Consider the following 13,129-nt stretch of genomic DNA (forward strand, 5'->3'; position numbering starts at 1 on the left):
AGCTCTTCCTGATGCGTGGGGATGGCTGCAGGCCCCTCTGTAGCCACCCACCCCAAGCCCATTCCCTGCTGAAAAGAGCGCAGCCCCAGCTCCGGCACACTGCTGCAGCCCACCCACCCTGCCCGGCGCAGATCCGGGAGCACATGTCCCTCCTGCCCTCCCAGGGTACATGCAGTGGTAGGAGCTTCTTTTCCAACCCTCCCCCTCTCTCCCCCACACACACACCCCTGCCCTGGTCCCTCCTTCACTGTGTGGGGTGTTGATCTGACCCCCACACCCCTTCTCTTCCCCCCCACCCCACACCTTCTACCACAACAGACTTACCAGCTGCATACAGCTCTCCACACTGTATCAGAAATCGGATGGGTATCAGCCAATATGCTTCCTTAAAAATCAGCTATCGGTATTGACCCCCAAAATCTCTATTGGTGCACCCCTAAGAAAAAGATGTTATTGCACTGAGCTGTAAAATATACTGTGGATTTAATCATCCTTGTATAAGAGCAGTTTAAGTGACAGTTCTATGGTATTTACTCCAAATATCTTATTTTCCAGACAATGGTACGTGGACTCAGCTCTGGCTTGTGTCAGATTACCATGAGCATGGATCACTCTTTGATTATCTGAACAGATATACAGTCACTGTGGAAGGAATGATAAAATTAGCTTTGTCAACTGCCAGTGGACTTGCACATCTTCATATGGAGATTGTTGGCACTCAAGGTATTCTTTTATAAATATATTGTCTTGTAGTTGAAAATATTACCTAAGAAGGAAATGTAGCACGCACAGATATATATCCAGACCGAATATTAGCAAGAGCATTACAGGAAGCTGTTGAAATTTGAGAATCCTTGCTCTGATTTTTAAGTTTGGGTCTGTTTTGCATCTCTGGATGTGCTTGCTAATGAGGCTTCATTGGATGCATATCTCCTGTTACAGCTTGACTATACCTTCCAAACCAGCCTAAAAGTGGACAGTTTTTATAATAATGATAATAATAATAGAAAAAATAAATCTGATGATAAAATTGATCTGCAGATACTGTATCTTATTAGGGCCTTATGTTTTGTGTCAGAAATGCATTATTTCTGCAGTTATATTAAAATCAAAATATGAGTAATTATGTAAAAAAAAAAAAAAAAAAGCACATAAGAAGCTTCTTGAAGTAAGACTTTTTTCCTACTCTTATACATTCTCCAAATTCATAATTCAATTTTTATCTTCAGACTAAAACTGAAAGTAAATTATAAGCCAAACTAAATGCAAGCATAAAAATATATTTGATGTGGTAAAGTGATGAATTTATGTACTTGCTTTGATCTCTTTTGCCCTATTTCTCAATAGTTTTTGACCCCATTTGGCAAAGGAGAGTGCACATTCTTTGCTATATTATTTGAATATTTAAGCAATTAAGTTGCTCTAGACTGCTTCTCTCGGTTCAGAGGCCATTTCTCAAAAAGGCCAGTCAATATCACTACTCTAACTGTGCCAGAATAGTTTTCTGTTCCCCTCTTGTGTTAAACTAATTAATTGAATGTATGCTTAAAAAATTACTTTAAAGAAATTGGAGGTGGTGGGGTTGGTGTTCATTTAGTATTAACTAGACCTTTTTTTTTTGTACTAGTTGTGTTTTTTTGGAGAATGTGCTTTTTTGTAGGAGATCCCAAACATTGAAATTTTAATTTTTTATTAGTTTTCCCCAACTCTGAAGTTGTTTATCTGCTGTTCCCAGTCAAAGGCTTTCCTTGATTGGAAAGGGGCAGAATGAGTAGATGGGTGTTCCCAGTTGTTTTCATTAAAATTGTACCAGATTGCTTACAGCACATGGATATATTTATGAATATGTTAATAACATACACAGTTGTCTCCTGATGAACTGTTTACTAATGAAGCAAAGCCACAAAACTAGATTATGTTACTGTCAGTTAATACATTAAGTTTTTCAGAAAAATTCTTATTTGATTATATTCATCTAGAGTGCTTATGAACAATTGCTTTGCCTTAGTATAATTAAATATTAGCATTCAAAAATGTTTGAGTATAGTACAGGATATGACAGTGAGGAGCCACTGAATTTTAACATCTTTTCATACCTACGCCTTTTCTAATGGCCTTTGGGTCTCGGAAATGTAAACATTACTCTCCATAAAATAGTTTATCAGAACAAACTTCCAATTATGTCTGTTTTTCTGTTAGAAGAATAGTGTAAGCAAAATTAATTTGCAAAGTTACTCGGTAAACAACAGTCGTTCCTTATGTTTCTCTAGAGAATGCATATCTAAGTAAGAAAAGGGCCTGGTCATTTTATATATGGGCTGCTACTAAAAGAGATGGAGTTCTATAACTCTTAAATACTTATTCAGGTTGTTTTTTGTTTTTTATGCAGAACACGGATTAGGCCTACATCCCAAGGAAAAAACATATAATCCTGTAAATAGTTGATCAGTTTTCCAAATGCATTCCAATGTGAATGTAGCAAAACCACTACAACTTTAACCCTGCTTCATGGAGGCTTGAAGTTGAAGGAGTTTTGCTATATTTGTATTGTTCCCAACTTGCCCGCATGTGACAATTTGAATTGATAGCTGATGCTCTTTTGAAACGGTTCCAAATGTGTGTCCGTATCTTCTGTTAACATGGATGCCATGAAAGGAAGGAGTGTTTGTGGCTATGCTGGGTTCTGGTGGTTGGATTGTTCATTTAGAATTAACAGAAACTAGCCTTCCCCCACCCATCCTCATACATAACTAAACAAAAATTACTGTAAAACCAAGGGTATGCGGCCTTTCGTTTTAGCTGGTTCTGTACTTCCCAATTTCCTGAACAGGTTTTTTTGAACCTAACAGCATATTGATCTTACAAAAAACTCGGCAGCTATTGGAAAACGTAGGCACAATCTGAAGGGAATTATTTTGACTGTATACTTGTACTGGTGCTTATCACAAACAGGTTGGTAGAATGATTTGAAAATGCTGCCACTTATTTATTCATTACAAAAAAATCCAATCCAGTGTGATTTGTTAAAGTGTTTAAATTACCAAGGTGGCTGATATTGACCCTTTCAACAAAATGTTCCTAAGATCCAATTGTGATCAGTATGTGGAGTCCTGGTGGTCTCACTGAGTTCCTGTGTTACCTTGAGCAAGCTGTCATGCTTCTTGGTCTGTTTCCTTATCAGTAGAATGAAATTAATGCTGTGGGTATGGACAAATGTTCTTCTGAAGTGCTTCAAATTCTACTCCAGTTTGAATAGTTTGAGCATCATACAGGTGTACAGGCCCCTCTCAACTTTAGCTCTGCAGCTAGGGGCTGGAGAGCAGAGATCACAGTATGCCTTTGTGACCCAAGTTTCCAAAGGTTCCCAAGGACTGCCAAATGCAAAGGATTGTTCATTGGCTGTTTGCTTCCTCCCATCTGGCTGCCCAACTTGTCATGGGTGTCCACTGCTTCTGCAGTGCCGGTCAGCCTCACCTTGAAAGGGCTTTTCAGTGATACTGCCAACCCAGGGAGCCTTCCATTCCTGCAATACTTTGACCAAACAGCAGCAGTAAGTTCTCTCCTTCCTGTCCTGCTTAAGGTAGAGAGTCCTCATCTGGTTTATCTACCAGCTGGCAGGAAGTAGCATTGCAGCACAATAATTTTGAAGGAGACCCGGGAAAGATGCCTCCTAGAGATGTGCTACCTGCTGTGCACCACCACCACCAACATACCCAAGGGTGACACCATGAAGGATAACTTTCTCTGTGATGCAAACTGCACTGGCGAAGGGATGAGCAGCGACTGGTGGGAGCACGTAGTGCTGGAGAAATCAGCTAATAAGCAGTGATGGTAGAACGTTTGGATGAGCTTTGCAGAGCTCTGTGTTCAACTGGCTGCTTTGCTTGAGCAGCAGACCACCTACAGAGGGCAACCTGATGATGTAGGGGAGTCTTTCCTCAGTGCTACCAAAATTGAAGAGGTGGGAGTGACCCTTTTCCATTCCCAGCCTGAAGCCTTGCACGGGGCACTTGAATGCCTGGAAAGAACTGTCTGTCTGGAAAGAACTGACTACCAGCGGGCACCTACTGCATGACCATCAAGCGCATCTTTGGGTGCCTCAGGGCACAATCAAAGGCATTTTGAAGGCATTGATTGCACACCCGTATGTCACTGAGTACTGCTTGCCCTGCATTGGTTAGATCCATCTGCATCCTTAACAAAATCTGTGAAGATTGACAGACAGATTTCCCAGAGGCCTAAGTAGAGGAAGCTTAGTGCTTTGTGGGGCTAATACACGCCACTGGAAGCCAAGCTTCTGGGATGCAACAGGGTTTTGTTGTTGGAGGTGCTCTGGCAAACTACTTTGAGTAGTGGTAGGCTGCAGAGCAGGAAGCAGCATAACTAAGTAAGGAGTAAGCAAGGCATGGGATGTATTGTGATTCTTTCTTTGTAAGCCAAAAGAAGTTTTTGTTAAACAGTACAGTCAAAATCATGAATTGTGTAAAAAGAGCTTTTGCAAATTGAGGGTAGAGAAACCTGGGGATGTAGTGTCAAGGAGGATTGAAACGCTGAAGGAATAGCAGATGACCAAACAGTAGAGTGCCATGGTGGCAAGTCTCTACTTTGATCCAGCAGGTTGAAAGGGCTCAAGTCCCAAGCTGCTTACCCCCTCAACAGACAACTGTTCCAGAACCTATGAAGTGGAGGGGAGTTGCTTCAGGGCCCTGACTCCTCCGTGAAAGTTAGGGTCCTGGGTCTGGAACCTGAGTAGGGACTAAAGAACTAGAGATAAGGTGTGGGGAGTTCTATGGGCCTGGTCCAGCTGTAAGAAGGCATGTCTGAGTTGTGGTTAGGACTGTCTGTGCCTGCTGCCTTGGATTTTGTTTTCTGGTGAAGGCAGAAGGAAGCACTGTTCATAAGAACGCAAGGACCAGAAAGTGGTATCTTGGGTCTGTGTGGACTGAACTCTGGGGAATAAAGGCCTACCCCTGGATAAGGATTTAGGGGTACTGCTGGTGGCAACTCTGGAATGAGGTTGTGGCTTTCAAATGGTTAGGTAGATAGGTGATCCAGAGTGCTTTTGAAGGTAGCCTTTGGACTTAACTGGGGTGTAGTACTTTGAAGCTGTTTCTGGTAGCTCTGACCAGTGAGGTCATGAAGGATGCCATTGGCGGCATCAGTGCACTTGAGCCTGTGCCACTAAGTAGTTTCCTTGCGGTCATGTTGGGGTTGACATAAAAGCCCCCTGTTAAACTTTTGTGACTTTATCTTAAAGTGATTTACTCCACAACATGTGTCCGCTTCCCATCTTGGGAATCTCTGCTTTTGTTATCTGTTCCCAAGATAAGCAGGAAAAGGTGACAGGTCCTTTCCACATACACTTCACCCCCTGAACCTGAGCCAATCTTGAGGTTCATGATAGCTTTTCAGTTAATGTGGGTGTTTCCCCAGATAACCCCGCCACAAGGTTTTCGACTGTCCTCTCCACTTGTCTTTCTGAATGTGAGGGATGGGAGTTAGTTGTAGCCACCTTGCTGGTAAGGATTTACACCAAAGATTCGCTCCATTGGCTGCCCTGAGTTTCCAGAGTGCCTTTTCCTTGCTCTTGTGACCCTGTGACAAAGACAGGAGCTGTGAAGGGCAGCTGGGGTAGCCTCTCCGTATAAGTTCTCCTATTGCCAAAGGAGATGGACCTCCTGGAGAGAGTAAACCTACTTTGGTGGCTCTTGGGGAAGAAAAGGCAGTCTTTTCAAATGAGTGCTTGGTAAGGAAGTTCTGATGCGTGTAAACAAGCAATTGGGAATTGATAAGGAGCCCCATCAACTTCCTTACCCAGGAAGTGTGGCAAACAAAACCCCTGTGCTGACTGTAAACACCACACAGGACCTACAGGTTCAGGGCATCTCTCCCATCACAGCTGCAAGTTTCCAAAGGAGTCTGGTCACCATCCCAGCAAGCCCTCCTTATGGAAGCATTTGGTGGGCTACAGTTTAATTTCATTTAAAAGAAGGTCTCTGTTTGAAATATTTATAGGGTTGGATATGGATATATGCTCTTGCATATTAGCATTAAATTGTAAGATTTAATCACAAATGGTAATTATTGCTCAAGGTTATAAGCACTTGATCACAGAAATTTACAATGAAAGCACTGTTTTAATGTGATTGGAGTTACAATAAGATAGTACATGTGTACAGTGTTTTAGTGACTAGGAGTCCCAATTGGGTATTGAGTTTCTATTTTGTTAAACATTGCTTTCATGCAAAAGTTTCACCATCTTTGTATGCCTTTTTAAAAAAGTTATTCATATGAATAATATTCCTAAAATAGAATATGAATGCATTGTTCTAAGTGTATTCCACTACTGTTCTTTAGTAAGAAATGTAAAAAAAAATATTTTTTTTGTTTTAGTCAAAAAAAAATCAATTAAAATCTGATACTATAAAGTTTCACACAGAATGTTTTGCATACATCCTTTAATTCATCTTGACTTTTACATTGAATTCATGATACCTGATAAAGACTTGTTTTTGCTGAATATATATATATATATTATATATATATATATTTTTTTTTTACTAGGTAGCATTGGGGTTTTTTTAACTTTTCCTTCTTTCCCTGCAGGAAAACCAGCAATTGCTCACAGAGATTTGAAATCAAAAAATATATTGGTAAAAAAGAATGGGACATGTTGTATTGCAGATTTAGGATTGGCAGTAAGACACGATTCAGCAACTGACACAATTGATATTGCCCCAAACCACCGAGTGGGCACAAAGAGGTATAACAGTGTATCATACTATTTCTTCTCTTTCTCTTCTTCCTTTTTAAGAGATGTATAGTACAAATTACAACAGCAGGAACTTGTGAATTACACCAGATATGGTTCCTCATAGACCCATCATTACCAGTTGATGAGTCAGTGAAAAGTGCATGGGTCTTGCCTGGCTCTGGGCCTTTACCACATTATATATAGAGCACTGTAAAAAATGCTAGTAGTTATAGTCTTAAACCATAAACTGGGTTATGGCGCATCAGTATTTATGTGAATTATAATCCTGCAGATGGTATCATACAATGATACCATTGGATCCAGTTTCCCAAACTGTTACACACATGTTTTAGGGCAGTCATGAAGATAAGATGGAGTAGGATATATAGACTGGAAGGAGAAGGTTGAACTAACCATATTGAGGATGGCTAGGTGACCATAAGGAAATCTGAGGCACTTCCCCCATACCTCCCCCACGCCCCTAGTCAGTGGCACTGCTGTAGTAGCAGAGGCCAGTGGGCAGGGGTACAGGTGCAGTCCAGCAGAGAGACGGAGCTGCCTGGTGCACCATGCCTCTGTGCCTCCCTCCCAGACTGTACCCCAGGCCCTTGTAATTATGGGACTCTCATTTTTAATTTTGACCAGCCAGCTGGGACCAGCCTAAAAATTCAGTGTTGTCCTGGCCAAACCAGGATGTGTGATCTCCCTAAGTATATGGTAAGTGAATGGTGCAGAGTAGGGTACTCAGCTCATAGAAAGTCTAAGACCTTGATATAGGACTTTGCTTGTATGGATGTAGATGCATAGGAAGTTCCTTGTGTATTTTTTTTTTTTCCCCTTAAAAATTGAGTCAAAGGAAGTGATTCTTCTGCTGCCTTCAACTCTGGTGTGACCTCATCTTGACTACTGTGTCCAGTTTTTGGGCACTGTTTCAAGAAAGATGTGCATGAATTAGAGGCAAATGGGAAGCAACATCAATGTTTAGAGGTCCAGGAAACATGATTTATGAGAAAAATTTGAAAGAAATGGGATGATTTACTCTGGAAAAGACTGGTGGGGGAGGGAATTTTATAACAGTCTTCAAATACATGAACAGTGTTTAAAAAGGGGATATCAGTAAGCTGTCCTTCGTGGCTGCCTAGAACAGGATAAGAAGGAACAGTCTTAAATTGTAGCAAAGGAAATTTAGGTTGCATATTAAGAAGAACTTCCTAAGTATGAAAGCAGATAAGTATTGCAACAGACTACCTGGGTGGGGAGTGTGAAATTGCCATCCTTGGAAATTTTTAAGAGTGGGGTTAGATAAACATTTGTCTAGGATGGCTTGGACAGGGACGATACTGCTATGAGTAGGGGATTGAACTAGATGGCATCCTGAGGTTTCTTCCAGCATTGCTTTTCTGAGTACAGTGCGACTTGGATGCTGCCATGACCTAAGATTATTTTACTCAAGAGAATATGCTCTTGAGTAATCACTTTCAGGGAATTTCACTTTTAAGGATCAATTTTAATGTTTTAATTCTAGATTACAAAATTATTTTTTATAAATGAATAATTATATTGGTCCAAGACTCTTCTGTCGTCATTCCTTGTCTAGGGTTAAAACAGAAATATTGCTAGAAAGGAAGTTTCAAAACTACTGGTACTTCCATTTCATGACCAGTTAAGGACAGAAATCATGCCTACGTGTTAGGTAGTACATCTCATCAGAGTTCATAGGCATATGCCAGCCAAAGGTAATAACATTTAGTGGTTGATAAACCTGATGTTGAGACATTTTAAACCCAGTCACATGCGAGAAATCACAGAACTAAATATAGTGGTATATTTCTATCTCCCAAAAAGAATAAGTCAGTTTTTTTCTCAAAGGCAAACACTTGAAAGAAGCAGCTGCTTAAGGTTAGTCTTTGGATCCTACAGAACATGTGCAAGGGCCTTATACTTATGGGCTCAGATTTTGAATAGCAGTCTCTGTTGGGTTTTGCATTTTGTATGCATCTCTTTTCCTTCAGGTTTTTGCATGGTTATAAAAGACAGAGATGTTCTGACCCTCCAAGACCAGCTCAAGGAACAACTGATCCATTATTCTCTTCAGAAATCTTAAATGGGTGTTTTACCATTTTATCTTCTTTTTTTTCCTTTCAAAGGGGGGATTCCTTTAAAAGTCGTTTTGTACAGTGACTTAATTCCCCTCAAGAATGTACACTTCCTCATGTGCATTCCTCTTCTGATTATGGATCAGTAATACATGCAGGTTTCTCTACCACATCTGCAGGGTCCAGGGCATATGATTTTTTCTGAATTTTATCCAATGACTGTGTTGTGCAAAATACAGGAACAGTTCTGAAAGCAAAGACTGGAAACCAAGACTCTCTTCCCACGTGAGTGCCCTAAGCATTAGGTTTCTGAATCAGGCTGCTCTTTTTTCTTCTAGTTGGGTGAATCTTGAATTCTTACCTATGCTACACAGTAGCATAATGCCAACAGAAGTATTGTCCTTGACTGGTGGTTATGGTACCTTCTAGAAGATCAGAAATGTGGATTTGAACCCTGAAAATTCAGAGCCCTCAGGCAAGCTTTCAAGGTCTCTCTACTCGTTTCAAAACTCTTCCATGCAGATCCAGACAGAGCACTCTATGTAGCGCACTGCAAAGCAAGGAAGGTGAATGTCACGGGGTGGGGCCCGCGAGCGGCCGTGAGCTTGCTAGCACCGCCTTACCGTGCCAGTTAGGGTGATCCGGCACCCTCTGCTCGCCCGCCACGTCTTTGATGTTGAGGTTCAGAATGGGAGGCTGCCTACTTACACCTAACGACACCTTGCTGGTATCACCTTCGTTCCAAAGTGGGGGTACTCTCACCCTCCTCTTTAGCACGCCCCAAGCCTCGCAGCTGTTCCCCGGGACGTTATGTGGTCCCCTGCCCTCTGGTGCTCTCTCTGGCACCCCTGGGCTTGTCGGCCTCTGGCCGCGCCTCTAGCGCGTCTCGCCCCTCTCGGGACCTCTGGCCACACCTCTAGCGCGTCTCGCCCCTCTCGGGGGCCTCGCCCTCTCTGGGGCCTATACCGCGCTCCTCGCGCTTCGCCCTCTCTGGGGCCTATACCGCGCCTCTCGTGCTGCGCGTTTCCCGTGCTTGGGGCTCAGGTGGCCGTAGCCGTGCCTGGCCCCTTGACCCTTTCTTGGGTCGTTTGCCGCACTGGGCAAACTGCCGCCCCCATGGGCTGGGGTCCAAACCCCGTACACCGCGCCACTCCGGTGCAGACAGTTGTGCCCCACTGGCACTGTGCCCCTGCTGGGCACTGGGAACCCCCAAGCTGCTGGGGAGCTCCCGTGAGGCCTCCTCTCACCCCTACAGCCTCACCTGGTCCTCCGGTGTATCTATAACACAAGCCAAGCCCAAACGGCTGTAACACAATCACCACAGAGCCTCCCTGCTCGTAATGTAAACTCCGAGCCCCTCTAGGGCTCCCAACCCTACCTCTCATCAGGGTGTTCTCGTCCCTAGCATCATCACAGCTGGTCAGTAAATTAAGGCTGCAACCACCAACTCCGGCCGCTCAGCTCAGCCACAGAGCTCCTGCTCCTGCGGCTGCCAGAAGGGAACTGCTAGCTAGGCTTTGGCCTAGCTGTTTATAAGGGCCTGGCCCTGGCCACATGACCTGCCTGGTTGCCCTAGCAATCTGTGTTGCTCCAGGGCGCTTCAGCAGCCCTATTCGCCCTGCTACACCTCTCCGCTTCCCGGGGTGGCGTCTCCTTAGGAGCGGGGCACGGGAGTGCCCCGCGACAGTGAACATTCATCTCCACTTTGCCTGGAAGCTGTAAAACCTGAGGACGTGTTGCTTTCTAAGAACAAAGGATGAGACTAGTCATTGTTCCCCATGTCTTAGTAACCACCTAGCAGACTCTGAGTGATTGATCATGAATCACAAGAGGTTTCTGTGGAAGTTTGAACTGATATTCCTAGAGTGGTAGAACCTCAGTGAAAAATATGTTCACCATCAATGTCAGTGTTCAATACCAGAACTTTTGTTCAAGGGTCTGATTGCAGAACTGTAACCAGATGCCCATGTTCTGCAGTGGTCACACACTCCTTATATTCTTTCAGTCAAATCCCTTGACACTCAGAGTAAATTCCAAAATCATGAAACAAGGCCATGTTCATTTGCACATCTTTGCACTATATGGGACACGTTTCGTTGACAAGCCTACTACATACACCAATCCAATCTTTACACCTGACCCTGCAACTTTATGACCAAATTCTCTACCCAAGCCAGACATAATTGAATGTCACAGAATGGTTGATTGGTTGAGTAGCACAAAAAATGATCAATCCTTTCTGGTTTGCAAAATACACTTAAGAGCAGAAAAACAACTACCAGAAGAATGTGTTTCTTATGGTTTAAGCCTGGACCAGGTCTTTTTGCACTTGAAACATGTCTGGTTCTCCTTCTGATTTTATTAGGGTCTGCCTCATGGTGATTTTTGGCTTGCTATACTGTTGTACAGTCATGCTTTCTTTTCTCATTCTGCAATATCTGTGTTTCTTAGAGGGCAGTTATACACTTTATCCACTAATCAGAGTGTTTAATCCTGTCTGGGATCTTGCCCTAGTTCACCTGAACACTCATGGAGCTGTGTTTCAAACCTCTGTTGCTCTGCTTCCTGCACCATCACACTTGTAAATGCCTTGTGGATAGCTGTTACTTCAACCAGGAGTGTGTCTGAACATTAAGCCTTTTTGGCCAAACTCTCTGTATGAAATTCTGAAAGGAAGAAGGTAGTGCTGAGACCATTCCTGAAGTGCTCTTGGGTGTTCATCTAAACAGTCAGCTTTAGCTTGCTTTCCACACCTGTCACTGGGAGAAAATAAATTATTTGATGTACATATAACTTTGCTATATGAACTTGAAAAGAAGAAGTCATTCACTCTTGCCCCTTGTGTTAATACCTATAGTTGGATGTTCAGTAGTTCACGCCATCACCTCATTGAGAGTGTTGAAATGGCTAACTGTGTTCTACCTTGCTATCAGTTGATTGGTTTACCTTTTATACTAATCATTAAACCTTACTCAACTAAAGCTCAGGCAACATCATCTTCTGTCTCTTCTGTAATGTGTCAGTTTGAGATCTGAAGGGCAGGAATGTGGAGTAACAAATTACATTGCCAAGCATTATGTTAGATTTAGCTGCCAGTGCTGACAAGTTGGGAGAGTGATGCAACAATGGAAGCTTAACTGGTACAACAGATGTTCCTTATTCCTACCATCCTTAGTAGTTAACACTTCCTAGTTTATTTTCAGTGGGTTTTACATTGACTCTTCCTTGAAAAGAAATAGTACCTAATCACAGCTACTGCAAATTTATTCTAGATGTTGTGGTCCAGGGGTGACCAGCCTGCCACTTTGTGTGGCACATGACGGATCTGGCAGGGAGAACAGCAGCAGATAGGACAGGCAGGAGAGAGCAATGGATTGGACAGAGGAAAGGGGTCATAGTGGCATCTGGGGAGAGAGGGCAGAGCTTACTTTTGAGGCATACCTTCTATAAAGGCTGGCCACCATTTGGTAGTCAATGTAGATCCCATGACCTGCCCCCAGCCCTGTTTTTTTTTTTTTTTTTTTTGGCTTCTTAAATCCAAAACTAGCATAGGCTTTATATAGCAAGGAAACTAAGATTGGTATGTCCACTTGTTCTTTATGCCCTTTTAAAAGAGTATAAGTTGGCACGGGGCACCTGCAGCCCACATGGACATTGTTATTAAAATATCCAATCTTATACATACAAAGCATTGTGGTTTTTTTATGGTGAACTCCATGCTGATTTACATCTCAAAGAACCACTTTAGAACCATATCTCAAAGAACTTCAGTGGTAAGGCGCCTTTTTCCATTCCTTTCTCCAACCTTGCCCCCTGAAGTTGGTTTTTCTCCCCATTTTACTTCCTTCCCAGTATTTCCAGGAAAACTCCAAATCTCTCTTCCTTTCACCTTAAATGGTCTAGGGATTATTCCTATCTCCACATGCCTCCATTCTCTTTGTTCTCCCCAAAACCAGTCAGAGACCCAGCATTGTAAGTGTTGATGTGAATTGCTTCTACTCGTGTTTCAGGTGGGAAAATCTGCTGCTACCATTCATCCTTAGTGATCTCTTTGTTGGGTGATTCAGGTGTGCTGCTTGCTCTCACTTCTCCCACTCTGTGAAGACTTCGTGGGTATATGTCTCTGCTCTCAAAGTGGCATTTATGAGAATATAATACTTGAGGACCATGGTGGATTTGCTCCTGTTTAACTGTTTACAAGTCAGAACTGAAAATAATGCTATTAAATCTTGCTTCTGTAATATTTCATGGTGTAAAAGCTATCTTGTTTCCTTTATTT

The 13,129-nt window shown here is 42.7% G+C and overlaps 1 protein-coding gene across 1 annotated transcript in view; it reads left to right on the top strand.

Moving 5' to 3' along the window:
* The window catches only part of TGFBR1 (transforming growth factor beta receptor 1), a 56,206-nt gene that overhangs the window by 30,064 nt on the left and 13,013 nt on the right, over window positions 1-13,129 (top strand). Inside the window, exons 4-5 of the mRNA XM_019536356.1 lie at window positions 556-723; window positions 6,607-6,763. Coding sequence (XP_019391901.1) covers window positions 556-723; window positions 6,607-6,763 — 325 coding nt within the window. The remainder of the gene's footprint in view (window positions 1-555; window positions 724-6,606; window positions 6,764-13,129) is intronic.

This window comes from Crocodylus porosus, unplaced genomic scaffold, assembly GCF_001723895.1.
Source record: "Crocodylus porosus isolate Cpor-Errol unplaced genomic scaffold, CroPor_comp1, whole genome shotgun sequence".
NCBI classification, from domain to species: Eukaryota; Metazoa; Chordata; order Crocodylia; family Crocodylidae; genus Crocodylus; species Crocodylus porosus.